Below are 12,425 nucleotides of genomic sequence, written 5' to 3'. Positions count from 1 at the left end.
AACATTGAAAATGTGGAAGCAGAGGACGACCGTTTCGTTCTGTATGGGACCCTTCAGCAGTGCTCATTCACAATCTCACACATCGAACTCGAACCCAGTAACTTCGATGTTGCTCGAACACCCTATCTGTAGATCATTTATCCGGTACTCAAAGTTGTCAATGTATAAGTGTAACCGATACAAAATATGGTGCGGCCATCTCGTGCTATACTAATAACATCTTTTTAACTCAACTTCAATCACAATTCTAATCTACCTTACAGATAAATTGTTCAAATGAATTTCAGACTGTTTCACCTCAGAACGGTAATCAGAAATATCTCTGTCGTTGTTTTCATATTTACAACTCTATTGCCCAACACTTACAACGCTTTGGAGGAAAACTCATCACAAACTGATGACACACAATCATTTACTACAAGCGATGACATAATGACATCTGATTTCAATGATAATTCCACACCAGCATCCCTCATTCAGCCAGGTGACTCGGTCAATTCAACTCTATTCAACTTCACTGATCCTGAAACAACTTTATTTGATGTATGGGTTGAAGTGTCAGATACATTTCGAATTGAAGGGCGATCTGTAGCTACACTCACACCATTAATTGCTTATGTAAGTTCTATTTATACATATAATTTAACTAACACCATGTTTAGAATTATCAATCAGGAATATTCTTCTATCTACTCAACCCACAACCAGATGGATCATGTTTCGCCGGTGTCGACTACATATTGAATACTTGGAATTTGTCACAATTTACGGGTGTTGTAATTGATCTACATAGACAGGGTGAAAATTCGAATTTCAAATTGATCTTCTATGGTAACTGTTCGGATATATTCGCTTGTCCATCATATGAGTCGTTTTTCGAGGTAATATGGTATTCAAATGTGTAGAATAATTCGATGTGTTTTCTATGAAATTTTTACAGACATCTGGAGGACGAGAACAAATCAAATTACCATTTATAACATTCAAAGCATACTTTCGTGGACAACTAAAGCCTGAATCACCACCTTTGAATTTAACTCAACTCTCTCGCTTCGGTATACAGGCATATGGTGGTGTCTTTGCATCGAAAAAACAATTCGGTCCAGGTTCCATAGAAATATTCACTGTTTCAGCATACAAGGAAGATCAAACGCCGGTTTAAAGAAACCGACATCATAGAAATTTCAGACAACTTGATGTGTAGTATGTATTGATACTATGTATTAGATAATTTCATCAATAAATATCCTACATCTCCCTGCGAGTTTTGAATGTCTTTATGAGGTCCTTGGAATTCACATGAAGATCATTGAAGGTAAACGATGATGTTAGTTGGTTGGTTGATTGAAAACGTATTCAAATAGTTAAGAATATCTCCAACTTGCCTCAAAAGTGACTCTCAGTCGTTTTATACATGTCAAATAACATTTACTTTTAAGCTTCGGACTGATTGATAAGTTTTAAAATCGCGAAGTTCAGCGAAGAGATCTCTTTTCAACGAACTTGTTATCAAGCTGTACAATCGTGCATGCATACATAAAGATCATTTTTACTTAAAGTACCGGTTCCGTGAGTATATATGAACAAGGAATAATCATGATAATATCATCGAATGGTAATAATACCACATTACGTAATGTGAATAATGACAATAGACCCTGATAAGTTGGCAACAAGCTATAACGTGAATGTTGTAGGATCCATTTTGAAGGTTTCGTGTGTTAAATTCTCTCCATGCATATATTTGCAACTTGTTCCTAATGGTTTCTTTATTTGTACATTATTGTTAATCATTTTGATGCCGTTTGAGATTGAAATGTTTCATTTCATAATAGTTTTCTCATCAATTCTGTCGCTTTCACTGAGTTTCCATGTTTCTTTCTATCTATCTATGTATCTATGTTGTTTTAATTGATATATTATCTTGGCGGCTGTTATATCCTAGCGAAGACATAAGTACGGGTAACTCTCAGGACTTACTATTGGACGATAATTTTATATATATTCTCATTGTATAACTATTCAGTAACTAGATTATGCATATCTATATCAACCTTATTATAAGCTTCATTTTGACCTGTGAATTATTATTCTACGATTTACTGTTCCCAAGTTATACTCAGTTTATTGATTATTGTTTCTCACGTTCACAGCCACATTTGGCTTGATCTTGTACAAATTTTATTTTCTATTTTATGGTGTGATGTGGTCTGTCTGGTGTATAAACAGAGTATGTTTGAAATGAACGATTCGCATAGATTCGCATAACAGAAGCTGTCATTGGTGTTCTGGACTCAATTGGAAGAACTAGGTGGATAAAGAACCAATAAGGACACTAGATTACTCATACTGATCGAACGTCATTGATTGTCACAGTGTTAAGGCCGGAAGAGTCGTATTTCCATTGGTGGATAATTCACGTGAATAAAAGCCGGACATAAAAACCGATAACGAATTAGTATACGTCCTTTGTTTATTTTGTAAAGTCATAACAAATTGGCGACGACCTTGATCAAGTCATAAAAGCGGCAGTAATATTGATTGTTCCCTCTTTGATTGTGTTGCTAGATTTGACTGGGATGGTGAATTTTGGTTGTGAATTTGAGCAATTCACTTAGTTAGCCTTAATAATTTTACTGGGTAACTCTTAGTATTCAGAGTTATGGACAGTTGCCTAAACAATTCAGTAGTCATATCGTATCAGTCACTCTTTTGACAATAACTGTTACCCTTGTGAGAGTATTCTCAAAGAACCTATGGTCAAACGATCAGGATATCTCAATTCATCTCATATGTATTTGGGTCCCATATGACCCACAGCTTCCGTTAAATCGACTATGACATGCTTCATTATTTTAGTTTTACGTAGTTATGGAACGACGACGGTCTCATTACAACTTTGTTAACAGTATACATACGAGACGCTTAGGTCGGGTTCTGAAGTTTCAAGAAACGCTAAGTATGAGTCGGTTATCATAACTATCGGCCCCACTTTGGCGGCCATAGTATCTGCATGCTGAGATACAAGATGTTTGTTATAATAACAGCCTATTTCTATCAAATAGCTTCTCATTTTCAGTAATCTGACCGAGGGTTTATTTAGGCATTGATGTAAAGGGGTGAAAGTTTCCTGTCCAGCTGTTATTCTTGTAATGATCTGACATCATATTGCCAATATTTACCAGGCTTTCAAATATACCACTCATCCCGATATACTTCAGATTCTTTATAAATGGCTCGAAAATGTCTATCCTCAGTGTCATGTTCAGAAAAGATTCACCGAATTACGTCCAAGAGATCGGTTATCAGTCAGGCTATTCTTCCAAGATAAGGTATCAACTGCATCAATAAGATATCAACACAGCTTTGAAATGGTATGTGAATAGGTGATGGACGTTTGAAATATTATGTTTATGGGTAATTCACTATCGAATGAGACAATATCTCTACGAAGTTTTGAAATGTGAACTCTCAAAGCGTGTGGACCATCATCAAACCCATCATTCAGTGATTTTTGGCCTCGGAGTTAATGGCTTTTAAAAGTAGGCGGGATGCTTTCACGTATTTAGCCAAAAACATCGGGTGGTTGATCGAATTCCGAATTTCTTAAGTTTACTTCCTTCAAAGTTTGTTTACGTCATTTACACTCTGTTCATCAGGTTTACTGACGAAGTTTATTGATCGTTCACATCTTACTTGTGTTGGTAATTTTTCACGAAATCTAGCAGAAGTGTTTCTCTCACTTTCACAAAGAATTAGACTACCAAAATGTGTAAGATCCAAACCTAGATCCAAAAAGGTCTGGAGGTGGCCGAATAACTGGCAAGTAAAAGGAAGAGACTCGCAAACCCCAGTCGATATCAGGACAAAGCGGTTGGGGTAATAACGGTTCTAAACAAATATTACCACCCAGTTATTCAACCAACAATTGATCCCAAAATATTCAATCGAAAACACCAAAAAGTAAGTGTTATTCTACCCTTTCTGGATAGACCAAGTAAGATTCCGTTTGATCGGCTGTTCTATAACACAAAATGTTTCAATTTCTGGGAAAGTGCTCCAATTTACAGCCAAAATACACGATCCCAGTCAAGATCAAACCACACAATCAAAAAGCGAGCAGTCAATATAGCAGCCGCCATAATAATATCAATTAAAACAAATTGTATACAGTTCAAGAAGAATATAGAAACCCAATGAAAGCAACAGAAGAAACAGAGAAAACCATCATGAAATGAAACACCACAATACAAAATGGCATCAAAAAGTACTAACAATAATGTACAAACAACAAAAACATTGAGAAGAAGCTGTGGATGTATGCATGGAGGGATTTTTAAACACGAAACGTTCAAATGGATTCTACAAAATGAATTACTTAATAAATTGGCAGTGGGCTGTAAATGACAATATGGATGTGTATGTTTTAGATTTATAAATAAACTTTCAGATATTTCCCAACTATATACAGTTTTTGTTAAAGCCGTTGTCGGGAAAGCCTTTTTAATCGGAGATCCGAAAGTCAGTCAAACAAGAAATCAGGAATAAAGGGGGTTCGTAGACGTATTTAGAAAATGGTCAATGCATCAAAAAGTGCATAGTTTAAGCTGACTAAATGTTGCGAGAGATGAGTAATACGTCGTAACCAAACGTGATATAGTGTGGATGCCTGAGCGAGTACCTTCAGCTAGAGGTGTGTTCAGTGAAGTTAGGTCAGCATCAATTTCAAAGACCTACAGAACTATTCATCTTAGAGATTTGTTTACAACCAAATACGATTCAAAATTTCAATCTAACATTCACAAGTCAATTTATGGTAAAGTCACTACTGATGACTGATCCTTTCGACCTTACACTAATACCATTATAAATACCTGTCTTTACTCGCCCTACTTTACATAATTATGATGAAAAATGATACTGTATGTACTGTAGCCAAGTACTTAAAAGGTATTAAATTTCAAATACCAACATCAGTCGTTCTATCCTAATTGATTTTATCAAGCCTAGGTCAGGTCATCTACTTTAGATATCTTACAAAGCGTGTGTGTTCATTTGGAACATATTAACTATGACTCTGGAGAATGCTAACTTTTAATCAGCGTCACAGTATTATGCTCGCTCCATAATGGACCATAGGAACCTCTTAAAGAAGCTTAGGTTGAACATTATTCTACTGTTTTAAACACACAGACAGGACGCTTCAATGAAGCTGATCAGCTAAAAGGCGAAGAGAGTGTCCACATAAAATTCTGACAGCTATCCTTACATATGGGCTGCTTGTATTCACTCCTCTTTAACCAGACATACGTTGTTTTCTATGCCTTGCTTCATTCATGCACGAATATAGTAATTTCTACCAGAAAAATTCTTAGTCAGAGGTCTGGACACAACTAATTGGGAGTGTGGTGAGGATGCAACGGATATTCTAGTTTTACAACTGGATACCAGTAGCACCTTCTATGTTTGATCGTTCCCAGTCAGATAGAAATCAGAAGTCAGACGAGAGGAGGCAGGAAAGATATATTTGATTTGTTACCAATATATCGAGGACCTTTTCTATGAGCTGGCTAATGAAACGTAGGAGCTGTGTCCCACGCCGAGTCGAAACGTGATCTGGTGCGGATGCATGACCGAAAGTCTTCAGCTAAACAAGTCCACTTAAACAACGTGGTCAGCATCCAATGTCGAACACTTAATGAGCTATTGATTTTGGGGAATTATTTACAGCTACAGATCACTCCCCCCCTAGTGAGGTAGTGATGCCCCTAAGACGTGACCAGCCAGAAGTTTAAACCCAACGAGTTTGTCGTTGGTAAACACTCTTCTGATAGCTTGCTTCGTTTAGCAGCGTCTGGTCGTCTTTCCTTAAACTATGGGACCAAAATGTACAACGTAGCAATAAAGAAATATAGTACAATGAAAATTTCGGTTCCTTGCGAAACTTCGTTGTTCTTTTCCAGCCATCCTGGAAAAGAGGAAAAATAAAACGTGTGAGTGCATGTCGAAAATACACTCGTACTTGCGTAAGGACACAAGATGAGCGGAAAAAAAATAAACTGATACACTTACAAACAGCGTAAAAGCGATCGGAAAAAAAAAGGTTTTCTTTTGGTTTTTTTCAATATATAAATATATATATATATACGCTCAAAAAAATGTTTTGTTTTTTTTTGTTTTTTTTTTTTATATAAATAAAAAAATGAGCATATTAAAAAAAATTTATAATAAACTTTGAAAGGGTAATTCAAGATAAAGCTTATGTCCTACGTGCAATATTCGTTAAGATGTTCTGGAAATCTTACTCGTCTTCCAGAACGCGTTGTTTTAGGTTTTTCTATCGACGTTGACGAAGTATCAAGTTGTGTGTCGGTTGTCGTGTAGGGTACTACGAGTGTAGTAGCTGTGTCGTTTGCTTGTACCGAAGGAAAATCGACGTAGCTAGGGTTTCCTTCTAGGTACGCAGCTTTGAGTCGATCGATACTGATGCTATCTTTCGTACCGTTCTTATCGACTATATAGTACTTAGGTTCGCGTTGAAGAACTTTGAAGGGTCCTTCGTATGCTGATTCGAGGGGTCGTCGATGTGAGTCTCGACGAACGAAGACGTGTGTACTATGTCGTAATTCGGGTTGAACGAAAACATCAGTTGATTGAGGTCGAGTGTGAGCAGGTTTAACTGAACGCATAGCGTTTGTAAGCCTACTCGTGTAAGAGTTTAGATCCATGTTCAATGAAGAAGCTGAAGGATCCACGAATTCTCCTGGGAGTCGGAGTGTCGTTCCGTAAACGAGTTGAGATGCCGTGTATCCAATGTCAGCTTTCACTGCATTGCGGATACCTAGCAAGACGAGTGGAAGAGCGTCTGTCCACTGTGAAACGTTTGAAGCTGATAATGAAGCTTTTAGTTGTCGATGAAAACGTTCTACCAACCCGTTTGCTTGTGGGTGGTAGGCGGTCGTTCGGAAGCGCGTGATTCCTAATAGTGAGGTCAGACAACGGAAAAGTCCAGATTCGAACTGGCGTCCGCGGTCTGTAGTGATTGTGGAAGGGCAGCCGAAATTTGCTACCCATCGTTCGACGAAAGCACGGGCCACGGTTTCAGCAGTAATGTCCTTAATCAGTACTGCTTCTGGCCATCGCGTGAAACGGTCTACGCATGTTAGGAGATATGAGTATCCGTTCGAGTCGGGTAAGGGTCCTACTAAATCTATATGGATGTGGTCGAAACGAGCGTCAGGGGTTTTGAAAGAGCCTAAGGGACATTTGTTGTGTCTGATCACCTTAGATTTCTGACAGCTTACACAGGAGCGTCCCCACTCCCTCACGTCTTTATTCATGCCAGGCCAACAAAAGCGTTCGGCTATAAGTTCGATTGTTGCACGAGCACCTGGATGAGAAAGATTGTGCAACGTATTGAAGACGTTGCGGCGATAATGTTTTGGTACAATTGGACGATCCCTACCTGTAGATGTGTCACAGAGTAAGGTTTCCTTACCTGTTCCCATCTGCTTAATACTTAGTTTTAGAGTTGTCGAGGATAACTCATGCTGAAGATCAATGTCTTCTTTTTGAAGCTGAGCGAGTTTAAGAAGGTCGATTCCTTGGAAACTGTTGAAGGAGCTAATTCGAGACAAGGCGTCTGCGACTACATTGTTTGCTCCAGAAATATGTTGTATGTCTGAAGTAAACTGCGAAATATAGTCGAGTTGTCGAGACTCTCGCGGTGAGTACTTGTCTGAAGATGAACTTAAAGAGAAGGTAAGAGGTTTATGATCGGTAAAAAGCGTGAATTCTCTTCCTTCGATGGAATGTTGAAAATGCCGTACAGCACAATACATAGCTAGGAGTTCCCTACCGAACGTGCTGTACCTAGATTCCGCGTCTAACAACCGTCTCGAGAAAAATCCTAGAGGTTGCCACGAGTTGTTAACCCATTGTTGTAAGACTGCTCCGATTGCTGAGTCGGATGCGTCTACTGCGATACTAATGGGCGCTGGAGTGTCCTGATGAGCAAGCAGGGTTGCTTTAGCAATGTGTTCCTTAACTGTGGAGAATGCTTTACGGGCTATGTCGTCTAAACTAATTGATTTCGCATTTCCACGAAGCTGATCGGTTAACGGTTTCATTAAGGATGCGCATTTGGGTATGAACCGTCTATAGAAACTCACGAGTCCGTTGAAAGTTCGTAACTGCTTGATCGTGGTCGGTTCCGGGTAATCCAGAATGGCCGCCACTTTGCTCCTAAGTGGTCGGATGCCTTGAGCATCAATAGTGTGTCCTAAGAAGTCTAAGGAGTTAGTTCCGATTTGGCATTTCTGAATGTTGACAGTAATGCCATGCCTTTGGAGTCGATCGAAAACAATGTCCAGATGCTTGAGATGTGATTCTCTGTCCGGACTTGCTATTAGACAGTCATCAACATACGCATGTACGAAGTTGAGACCTCGGAAGACGTCGTCTATAAACCTTTGGAAGGTTTGAGCCGCATTTCTTAAACCAAAAGGCATTCGTAGAAATTCGTAAAGACCGAAAGGAGTGATGATGGCGGTTTTAGGAATGTCGTCAGGTGCCATCGGTATTTGGTTATAAGCTTTAACCAAGTCGATTTTCGAAAAGACAGTTGTACCTTTCAAGGTAGCTGTCAAATCGTGAATATGAGGCAGCGGGTAACGATCGGGAATGGTTTTAGCATTCAGACGCCGATAATCACCAGTTGGCCGCCAATCATTGCTGTCCTTTTTAGGGACCATGTGCAATGGGGTTGCCCATGGACTATTCGATGGTCGAATTATTCCTAGGTCCATCATGTGGTTGAATTCGTTTTTAGCTAACCTAAGCTTTTCGGGAGCAAGTCTTCGGGCTTTCGAAAATATAGGTGGTCCTGTAGTCGAGATGTGATGTGTAACATTGCTGGTTACACAACTTAATTTCGATTGCGATTGGTATATCCCGGGGTATTTGTCGAGTACTGCTTGGTACAAGGGGTCTATGGCGTGCTTAATCGTGACTGGGGATAACCTGCAACCAGAACAAGGAGTTACGCAAACGGATAACTTAGTGTTTCCGTCTATTAACTTTCGTGCGCGTGTGTCGATGAGTAGATTGTGGTGTTGTAACAGGTCTATACCAATGATTGGCATAGAGACGTCTGCAACAACGAAAATCCAGTGTATGGGTTTGCGTAAACCCACGTTAAGGTAGACGTACCTTTTACCGTAAGTAGCGATCGGCTTTCCGTTTGCCGCCTGTAAACTTAAAACAGACTCGCGAAGTCTGTCGTCGAGATTTGCTGGAAGAACGCTAACTTCTGCGCCAGTGTCGACGAGGTAGCGAACTTTCGTAGTCACATCCGTGACATATAAGAGACGGCTGTGTTCGCCGGCTACGGTTGCCGTTAACGCGTGCCGGCTGGGAAGTTTCCCGAACTGTTTTTCGTGTCAGTCGATTTTGAAGTCGGATAATTGCAAGGTTTCCTGCAATTTCTGGAAAACTTACCGTACTGGTTATGATACCAGCACCAGTCGGGATTGTCTGTCTCTCGTGGTCGAGAGCCAGATCGCTTACGTGAGGCGCTTCTACGCGGGGTTTTTGACCGACTACGGTCATTGCGAACTCTAAGATATCGTGTAAGCGTGTGACATAGTTCGGCCATGTCAGTCGAGGTCGATTGGGGTTTTTCTTTGATAGTAAAAACCTCGGCCTTAGAAAATTTGGTGATTTCCAAGATTCGATCGGCAGATGCAGCTAGTTCATCTATGGCATTGTTTTGAAATGAAACAAGCACTGCCTGCACCTGTTGAGGGAGTTTAGACAAGAAAAGTTGTCGAAATAGGCCATCATCGAAAGTTCGTTGGCCGATGACTTCTCTCATTCTAAGCAACATGTCCGTCGCAGAACCATGTTGCAAGTCGATATTGTTAAGGAGTTGGTCTAACCGTTGTCGATCAGTTAGGTCTCCTCGTTTTAAAATCGATAGCTTAAGCGATTCGTAAGGTTCGGAAACATCACTAGTAAACATACTAGGTGTTACGTACCTGTTAAACTCGCGCGGTAACGCCTTAACTACCGCGAGGAATCGTGTGCGCGAGTCCGTGATTCCGTGCATGCAAAAATCGGCTTCTGCATAGCAGAACCAGGACTCGATATTGTCGGGCCAAAATGGCGTTAACTGAATCGAAATAGGGGGAATAGACTTAAACTTAAGAACCTTAGGAGAGTGTTCCGTCATAGTAATATAGATATCGAAAAATGTCTAAGTAAAATATATCCGAGAAAAAAAATTCGCGAAAAAAGTATATCACAATATATAAAATTCAAATAAAGAATAACAATGAATAATAATATTCCAAAATGGAACAGACTCACAGTATATTGACTTGGTGTACCAGATCACGTCGGGCTCACCAATGAGGATGCAACGGATATTCTAGTTTTACAACTGGATACCAGTAGCACCTTCTATGTTTGATCGTTCCCAGTCAGATAGAGATCAGAAGTCAGACGAGAGGAGGCAGGAAAGATATATTTGATTTGTTACCAATATATCGAGGACCTTTTCTATGAGCTGGCTAATGAAACGTAGGAGCTGTGTCCCACGCCGAGTCGAAACGTGATCTGGTGCGGATGCATGACCGAAAGCCTTCAGCTAAACAAGTCCACTTAAACAACGTGGTCAGCATCCAATGTCGAACACTTAATGAGCTATTGATTTTGGGGAATTATTTACAGCTACAGTGGTAATGATTTCGATAAATGTTCCGGAAACCAGTATGTACCAGTATTCTATATAGTTTCAAAGAGCTATAGGCAATGGCTGATTGATTTTGAGCAGATTTCAACGCACATACAAGTGAAACAGATATTTTGCTAACAGTTTATACCACGGATTGATATTAGCCTGAGAACTACTGAAAAATATACTCTAACAGATCTCTCGCTTTCTGTTATAACTTAGTTCGACTCAATAGAGCTGAAAGTAACTTTTCAGAAAGCAATTTTTCAGACAAAAAGTGGAGAATACTATACAGCGACTATTCTGAATCCCTGCCATATAACACTTGAGGCCGTCAGTTTAAATACTGAATCATTCCCAGTTTGTCCTTGAGACAGTAACCTTGAGGAGCCCATGCACCACGTAAGTTGTCCTGCTTAGAAGTCCGTGCGGACTTCTTTTATTTACAGTTGCTTGGCTTCATATTAACAACGCACTGTCTATAAAGACTTTCCAATGGGTTCATAGGCGGTTATTAGCTATCTTTATCGCTTCTCATGACAACTTGACATTGGGGTAAACCCAGTCTAACTAAATTGTTCATGTTATAGGATTTATAAACTTTGGAGCCAGCTTCTGTATTACTCCGGATCTTATTATCTCACGAGCATAAAGCAAACATCGTAAATATAATGAGCCATCGCCCAATCTTCAGACCATGATGACATTTTATTTATTTAAACATAAACACTGATACAAATATATATGTGCCACACAAATTTTTTGTTCCGCGTAAGGACTGGTATACTACCTGGGTGCCCAAGCCGAAGCAAATGGCTTTCTTAGGGGGCCACATCCGGAGTCTCCGACCTGAAAGTTTGATCTACGAGGCCGTGAAGCAACATCAGTAGATTCAGTTCAATGGTAGCCGGTCACCAATGATTGGTTCGTACGCCATTTATTCTCTCAGAATTCTGTAGCCCATTTGCACCATCGGTTTGGGATCAGGGTTTTGAAAATCCCCTAGGTTAATCCTGTATATCCACCAACCCAGTTAAAGCACTAGACATTCACGTTTCGTCCTCTTAATTTCGTAAATAACAGTAATGCCTCGAGAAGGCAGTAAGTAAGACTTCCCTGACAATGGCCGTATATGCGTGGCCATATGATAGCATTTGGAGTGGAAGAGTTGATTCTGTCCACCCTAGTCCGTACCAGGGCATTTTACTTGGGGGGGGGATTACTAGTCTGTGTAGCAAAACAGAGAACGTTTTCTACATTAAGTGAAATTGTTTGGAATCGTGTTCTTGGTTGTCTTTCCCAATTTCACGTCCTTTGGACGTATATTTGAACAAAAATTAAGCGAAATCGTCTATATCAGTTACTTCCGCTAGGGCCAAACTGACCTTTTTTTTAAACAGAATTGAACCTGTGCCTCCACAGACAAGTGTAGTTTTCGTAAACGGCTGTTGAATATGTTTATCCACCATAGGTTTTCTAATTTCCGTCCTGGTTTTCACTAAGATCTTTTCACATCTCATTCGTGATTCTAATGCCTATATGAATTACTTGCGAATACACAGCAAAATCCATATCACACATCATATTGTTAGACAAAGACACCAAAACCATATTGTGTTGTTATGATGCTGGACAATATTTTAGCCTTTTGATTGTCATAAAGGCTTATGTGTGTTTCGGAAGGGGTGGA

At 39.8% G+C, this 12,425-nt stretch overlaps 1 protein-coding gene across 1 annotated transcript; it reads left to right on the top strand.

Moving 5' to 3' along the window:
- Positions 1-261: 261 nt before the first annotated feature.
- On the top strand, positions 262-1,257 carry Smp_170410 (hypothetical protein). The gene is made up of 3 exons (XM_018795283.1): positions 262-618; positions 663-881; positions 941-1,257. The coding sequence occupies exons 1-3, from the start codon at positions 277-279 to the stop codon at positions 1,160-1,162; spliced, it is 783 nt and encodes a 260-aa protein (XP_018649611.1). The 5' UTR covers positions 262-276; the 3' UTR covers positions 1,163-1,257.
- Positions 1,258-12,425: the final 11,168 nt, after the last annotated feature.

Source organism: Schistosoma mansoni, chromosome 2 (assembly GCF_000237925.1).
Source record: "Schistosoma mansoni strain Puerto Rico chromosome 2, complete genome".
Taxonomy (NCBI): domain Eukaryota; kingdom Metazoa; phylum Platyhelminthes; class Trematoda; order Strigeidida; family Schistosomatidae; genus Schistosoma; species Schistosoma mansoni.
This window is presented reverse-complemented; position numbering and strand designations above follow the sequence as displayed.

Coding starts and splice junctions, on each gene's coding strand:
- Smp_170410 (XM_018795283.1), top strand. CDS start 277: ATGAATTTCAGACTGTTTCACCTCAGAACGGTAATCAGAAATATCTCT. Junction 619..662: donor TCACACCATTAATTGCTTAT/GTAAGTTCTATT, acceptor CACCATGTTTAG/AATTATCAATCAGGAATATT. Junction 882..940: donor CATATGAGTCGTTTTTCGAG/GTAATATGGTAT, acceptor AAATTTTTACAG/ACATCTGGAGGACGAGAACA.